Source organism: Coregonus clupeaformis, unplaced genomic scaffold (genome assembly GCF_020615455.1).
Source record: "Coregonus clupeaformis isolate EN_2021a unplaced genomic scaffold, ASM2061545v1 scaf0423, whole genome shotgun sequence".
NCBI classification, from domain to species: Eukaryota; Metazoa; Chordata; class Actinopteri; order Salmoniformes; family Salmonidae; genus Coregonus; species Coregonus clupeaformis.
Genome location: NW_025533878.1, coordinates 327,501 through 335,000, shown reverse-complemented (window position 1 = coordinate 335,000; position 7,500 = coordinate 327,501). Strand labels below are relative to the sequence as shown.

At 46.5% G+C, this 7,500-nt stretch overlaps 1 protein-coding gene across 2 annotated transcripts in view; it reads right to left on the bottom strand.

Moving 5' to 3' along the window:
- LOC121537227 (neural cell adhesion molecule L1.1-like) overlaps window positions 1-7,500 on the bottom strand; it is a gene marked incomplete at its 3' end in the record, with an annotated part of 86,181 nt that overhangs the window by 40,244 nt on the left and 38,437 nt on the right. For both annotated transcript variants that reach the window (XM_045215328.1, XM_045215329.1), the window contains 2 exon segments: window positions 1,633-1,805; window positions 7,260-7,362. In XM_045215328.1, the coding sequence (XP_045071263.1) occupies window positions 1,633-1,805; window positions 7,260-7,362 (276 nt within the window).

The following is a 7,500-nucleotide window of genomic DNA, read 5'->3' as shown; positions in this document are numbered from 1 at the left end:
TCATTTAGCTATTTGATTTTGAATTTAGGACCCCTTTAGGTATAAAGAAAATATTTAAACATTATTTGATTTAGCCTTTACTTCTATAGCCCAGAGAAACGCACTGAATAACATATTCATAAATGGCAAAAAAGATTCATCATAAGGAATAAGGTTTTGTAGTGTCTGTTCTGTATCTAGGAGATAAGAAAGATCAGGAAATATGTTAAAAAAAATTATCCACATATTTAACCCCTTGTTTTGGGTAGGCACAAAACTACCTTCATGCTTTGTAAACAACCGGTACCGGTTACCTTCAGACAAGTCCCGTGACACTTCTGGGGATCATAAATTAGTTTGTAGACCAAACAATTCGGACGCTACAAACAGAAGTTGGCACATCGATGGTACCGACTTCAGACGATTCCCGTGACACTTGTGGGGGTCGTAGAGCGAAACGGAGACCATCATCATTCGGACGCTACAGACGTTTTCGTGAGAAGAACGATTGTAGGGATGTCACATGACACTCCATTCTACAGATGAAGGATAGTCCTAGACTACATTACATTTACATTTGAGTCATTTAGCAGATGCTCTTATCCAGAGCGACTTACAGGAGCAATTAGGGTTAAGTGCCTTGCTCAAGGGCACATCAACAGATTTTCACCTAGTCGGCTCGGGGATTAGAACCAGCGACCTTTTGGTTACTGGCACTACGCTCTTAACCACTAAGCTACCTGCCGACTAAATACACACTCCATTCAACAGATAAAGGATAGTTCTAGACTAAATACACACTCCATTCAACGTGTGTGTGACAGAGCACAGACTCTTGTTGCCATAGTGATGTCTGAGTGGCATATTGGCTAGGCTGTCTCTAGTGTATGTTTGTCAGGGGAATGACATAATACCTGTCAAAGTATCCAGTCACCCAAGAGAGGGTGTGTGCGTGTGTGGTTGTGTGTGTGGTTGTGTGGTTGTGTAGTTGTGTGGTTGTGGTTGTGTGGTTGTGTGTGTGGTTGTGTGGTTGTGTGGTTGTGTGTGTAGTTGTGTGTGTGGTTGTGTGGTTGTGTGTGTGGTTGTGGGGTTGTGTGTGTGGTTGTGTGGTTGTGTGTGTGGTTGTGTGTGTGGTTGTGTGGTTGTGTGTGGTTGTGTGGTTGTGTGTGTGGTGTGTGTGTGGTGTAGTGTGTGTGTGCTGTGTGGCTGTGTGGTTGTGTGTGGTTGTGTGGTTGTGTGTGTGTTGTGTGGTTGTGTGTTGTGTGTGTGGTTGTGTGTGTGGTTGTGTGTGTGTGTGTGTGTGTGTGTGTGTGTGTGTGTGTGTGGTTGTGTGTGTGGTTGTGTGGTTGTGTGTGTGTGTGTGTGTGTGTGTGTGTGTGTTTGTGTGTGGTTGTGTGGTTGTGTGGTTGTGTGTGTAGTTGTGTGTGTGGTTGTGTGGTTGTGTGTGTGGTTGTGTGGTTGTGGGGTTGTGTGTGTGGTTGTGTGGTTGTGTGTGTGGTTGTGTGTGTGGTTGTGTGGTTGTGTGTGGTTGTGTGGTTGTGTGTGTGGTTGTGTGTGTGGTTGTGTGGTTGTGTGTGTGGTTGTGTGGTTGTGTGGTTGTGTGTGTGGTTGTGTGGTTGTGTGTGTGGTTGTGTGGTTGTGTGTGTGCCTCACGTTCAGTGATGAGTTTGACGGTGTGTGTCATGGCTGTTCCCAGGGTGTTGTCGGCGTAGCAACGGTAGTGTCCTTGATAATCGCTGAGCGGCTTGTCGCCATTGGCTGTGAAATTCCCAGAACCCTTGTGTTCCATCCAGTTCAACTTCTGACCATCCTTTACCCAGCGGAAACTAGAGGTGGGAGAGAGGGGAGAGAGAGAGGAGACAGAGAGAGAGAGAAGAGAGGAGAGAGGAGAGAGAGAGAAGAGAGGAGAGAGAGAGAAGAGAGGAGAGAGGAGAGAGAGAGGAGAGAGGAGAGAGAGAGGAGAGAGGAGAGAGAGAGATGGGATAGAGAGAGGGGGGATTAGAGAGAAAGACATGAAGAGAGGAGAGGAAACAGTTCAGTTAATGATGTCATTTCCTGTCGCCTATTATTATGAATGGACGCGCCAGCTTCTTACTCACACACATTGGGCAGTATGATACTGTAAATAGTAATGTATACCTGGGTGGCTTCGCAGGGCAGTATGATATTGTAAATAGTAGGGTATACCTGGGTGGCCTCGCAGGGCAGTATGATACTGTAAATAGTAGGGTATACCTGGGTGGCCTCGCAGGGCAGTATGATACTGTAAATAGTAATGTATACCTGGGTGGCCTCGCAGGGCAGCATGATACTGTAAATAGTAGGGTATACCTGGGTGGCCTCGCAGGGCAGTATGATATTGTAAATAGTAATGTATACCTGGGTGGCTCATGAGGGCAGTATGATATTGTAAATAGTAGGGTATACCTGGGTGACCTTCGTAGAGGCAGTATGATATTGCAAATAGTAAATGTATACCTGGGTGGACTCGCGAAGGCAGTATGATATTGTAAATAGTAGGGATACCTGGGTGACTCTCGCAGGGCAGCATGATATTGTAAATAGTAGGGTATACCTGGGTGACTTCATGAGGGCAGTATGATATTGTAAATAGTAGGGTATACCTGGGTGACCTCACAAGGGCAGTATGATATTGTAAATAGTAGGGTATACCTGGGTGGCCTCGCAGGGCAGTATGATATTGTAAATAGTAGGGTATACCTGGGTGGCTTCGCAGGGCAGTATGATATTGTAAATAGTAGATAATACCTGGGTGGCCTCGCAGGGCAGTATGATATTGTAAATAGTAGGGTATACCTGGGTGGCCTCGCAGGGCAGCATGATACTGTAAATAGTAGGGTATACCTGGGTTGCTTCGCAGGGCAGTATGATATTGTAAATAGTAGGGTATACCTGGGTGGCCTCGCAGGGCAGTATGATATTGTAAATAGTAGGGTATACCTGGGTGGCCTCGCAGGGCAGTATGATATTGTAAATAGTAGGGTATACCTGGGTTGCTTCGCAGGGCAGTATGATATTGTAAATAGTAGGGTATACCTGGGTGGCCTCGCAGGGCAGCATGATACTGTAAATAGTAATGTATACCTGGGTGGCCTCGCAGGGCAGTATGATACTGTAAAATAGTAATGTATACCTGGGTGGCTTCGCGGGGCAGTATGATATTGTAAATAGTAGGGTATACCTGGGTGGCCTTACGGGGCAGTATGATATTGTAAATAGTAGGGTATACCTGGGTGGCCTCGCGGGGCAGTATGATATTGTAAATAGTAGGGTATACCTGGGTGGCCTTACGGGGCAGTATGATATTGTAAATAGTAGGGTATACCTGGGTGACCTCTGAGGCAGTATGATACTGTAAATAGTAGGGTATACCTGGGTCCGCAGGGCAGTATGATATTGTAAATAGTAGGGTATACCTGGGTGGCTTCGCAGGGCAGTATGATATTGTAAATAGTAGGGTATACCTGGGTGGCCTCGCAGGGCAGTATGATATTGTAAATAGTAGGGTATACCTGGGTGGCCTTACGGGGCAGTATGATATTGTAAATAGTAGGGTATACCTGGGTGGCCTTACGGGGCAGTATGATATTGTAAATAGTAGGGTATACCTGGGTGGCTTCGCAGGGCAGTATGATATTGTAAATAGTAGGGTATACCTGGGTGGCCTCGCAGGGCAGTATGATATTGTAAATAGTAGGGTATACCTGGGTGGCTTCGCAGGGCAGTATGATATTGTAAATAGTAGGGTATACCTGGGTGGCCTCGCAGGCAGTATGATATTGTAAATAGTAGGGTATACCTGGGTGACCTCGCAGGGCAGTATGATATTGTAAATAGTAGGGTATACCTGGGTGTCTTCGCAGGGCAGTATGATATTGTAAATAGTAGGGTATACCTGGGTGGCCTCGCAGGGCAGTATGATATTGTAAATAGTAGGGTATACCTGGGTGGCCTTACGGGGCAGTATGATATTGTAAATAGTAGGGTATACCTGGGTGGCTTCGCGGGGCAGTATGATATTGTAAATAGTAGGGTATACCTGGGTGGCCTTACGGGGCAGTATGATATTGTAAATAGTAGGGTATACCTGGGTGGCTTTCGCAGGGCAGTATGATATTGTAAATAGTAGGGTATACCTGGGTGACCTGCAGGGCAGTATGATACTGTAAATAGTAGGGTATACCTGGGTGGCTTCAAGAGGGCAGTATGATATTGTAAATATTAGGGTATACCTGGGTGACTCGCAGGGCAGTATGATATTGTAAATAGTAGGGTATACCTGGGTGACCTCGAGAGGGCAGCATGATATTGTAAATAGTAGGGTATACCTGGGTGACCGCAGAGGCAGCATGATATTGTAAATAGTAGGGTATACCGGGTGGCTTCACGGAGCAGCATGATACTGTAAATAGTAGGGTATACCTGGGTGACCCCGCAGAGGCAGCATGATATTGTAAATAGTAGGGTATACCTGGGTGGCTTCGCGGGGCAGCATGATATTGTAAATAGTAGGGTATACCTGGGTGGCTTCGCGGGGCAGCATGATACTGTAAATAGTAGGGTATACCTGGGTGGCTTCGCGGGGCAGTATGATATTGTAAATAGTAGGGTATACCTGGGTGGCCTCACGGGGCAGTATGATATTGTAAATAGTAGGGTATACCTGGAGTGACCTCTCAGGGCAGTATGATATTGTAAATAGTAGGGTATACCTGGGTGGCTTCGCGGGGCAGCATGATACTGTAAATAGTAGGGTATACCTGGGTGGCTTCGCAGGGCAGTATGATACTGTAAATAGTAGGGTATACCTGGGTGGCCTCGCAGGGCAGTATGATATTGTAAATAGTAGGGTATACCTGGGTGGCTTCGCAGGGCAGTATGATACTGTAAATAGTAATGTATACCTGGGTGGCTTCGCAGGGCAGTATGATACTGTAAATAGTAATGTATACCTGGGTGGCCTCGCAGGGCAGTATGATACTGTAAAATAGTAATGTATACCTGGGTGGCCTCGCAGGGCAGTATGATACTGTAAATAGTAATGTATACCTGGGTGGCTTCGCGGGGCAGTATGATATTGTAAATAGTAGGGTATACCTGGGTGGCTTCGCAGGGCAGTATGATATTGTAAATAGTAGGGTATACCTGGGTGGCCTCACGGGGCAGTATGATATTGTAAATAGTAGGGTATACCTGGGTGGCCTCGCGGGGCAGTATGATATTGTAAATAGTAGGGTATACCTGGGTGGCTTCGCAGGGCAGCATGATACTGTAAATAGTAGGGTATACCTGGGTGGCCTCGCAGGGCAGTATGATATTGTAAATATTAGGGTATACCTGGGTGGCCTCGCAGGGCAGCATGATATTGTAAATAGTAGGGTATACCTGGGTGGCTTCGCAGGGTAGCATGATATTGTAAATAATAGGGTATACCTGGGTGGCTTCGCGGGGCAGTATGATATTGTAAATAGTAGGGTATACCTGGGTGGCCTCACGGGGCAGTATGATATTGTAAACAGTAGGGTATACCTGGGTGGCTTCGCGGGGCAGCATGATACTGTAAATAGTAGGGTATACCTGGGTGGCTTCGCGGGGCAGCATGATATTGTAAATAGTAGGGTATACCTGGGTGGCTTCGCGGGGCAGCATGATACTGTAAATAGTAGGGTATACCTGGGTGGCTTCGCGGGGCAGTGTGATATTGTAAATAGTAGGGTATACCTGGGTGGCCTCACGGGGCAGTATGATATTGTAAATAGTAGGGTATACCTGGGTGGCCTCGCGGGGCAGTATGATATTGTAAATAGTAGGGTATACCTGGGTGGCTTCGCAGGGCAGTATGATACTGTAAATAGTAGGGTATACCTGGGTGGCTTCGCAGGGCAGTATGATATTGTAAATAGTAGGGTATACCTGGGTGGCTTCGCGGGGCAGCATGATACTGTAAATAGTAGGGTATACCTGGGTGGCTTCGCGGGGCAGCATGATATTGTAAATAGTAGGGTATACCTGGGTGGCTTCGCGGGGCAGCATGATACTGTAAATAGTAGGGAATATCTGGGTGGCTTCACGGGGCAGCATGATACTGTAAATAGTAGGGTATACCTGGGTGGCCTCGCAGGGCAGTATGATATTGTAAATATTAGGGTATACCTGGGTGGCCTCGCAGGGAAGCATGATATTGTAAATAGTAATGTATACCTGGGTGGCTTCACGGGGCAGTATGATATTGTAAATAGTAGGGTATACCTGGGTGGCCTCGCAGGGCAGTATGATATTGTAAATAGTAATGTATACCTGGGTGGCCTCGCAGGGCAGTATGATATTGTAAATAGTAGGGTATACCTGGGTGGCCTCGCAGGGCAGTATGATATTGTAAATAGTAGGGTATACCTGGGTGACCTTATGAGGGCAGTATGATACTGTAAATAGTAGGGTATACCTGGGTGGCTTCGCAGGGCAGTATGATACTGTAAATAGTAATGTATACCTGGGTGGCTTCGCAGGGCAGTATGATATTGTAAATAGTAATGTATACCTGGGTGGCCTCGCAGGGCAGCATGATATTGTAAATAGTAGGGTATACCTGGGTTGCTTCGCAGGGCAGTATGATATTGTAAATAGTAGGGTATACCTGGGTGGCTTCGCAGGGCAGTATGATATTGTAAATAGTAGGGTATAGCTGGGTGGCCTCGCAGGTCAGTATGATATTGTAAATAGTAGGGTATAGCTGGGTGGCCTCGCAGGGCAGCATGATATTGTAAATAGTAGGGTATACCTGGGTTGCTTCGCAGGGCAGTATGATATTGTAAATAGTAGGGTATACCTGGGTGGCTTCGCAGGGCAGTATGATATTGTAAATAGTAGGGTATACCTGGGTGGCTTCGCGGGGCAGTATGATATTGTAAATAGTAGGGTATACCTGGGTGGCCTCGCAGGGCATCATGATACTGTAAAATAGTAATGTATACCTGGGTGGCCTCGCACGGCAGTATGATATTGTAAATACTAGGGTATACCTGGGTGGCTTCGCAGGGCAGTATGATATTGTAAATAGTAGGGTATACCTGGGTGGCCTCGCAGGGCAGTATGATATTGTAAATAGTAGGGTATACCTGGGTGGCCTCGCAGGGCAGTATGATATTGTAAATAGTAGGGTATACCTGGGTGGCCTCGCAGGGCAGCATGATATTGTAAATAGTGGGGTATACCTGGGTGGCCTCGCAGGGCAGTATGATATTGTAAATAGTAGGGTATACCTGGGTTTGGGGGTGCCGGTGGCCTCGCAGGGCAGTATGATATCGTCCAATGAAAAGGCAGTATAGGACTCAGGCATCTTTGTCAGAATGGGAGGCTGTAAAACTGGACGACATAAAGCAAGACATTATTATTATTATTATTAACCATCACTGTACCTGTTGTTATTGCTCCTAGCCACATTAACCATCACTGTACCTGTTGTTATTGCTCCTAGCCACATTAACCATCACTGTACCTGTT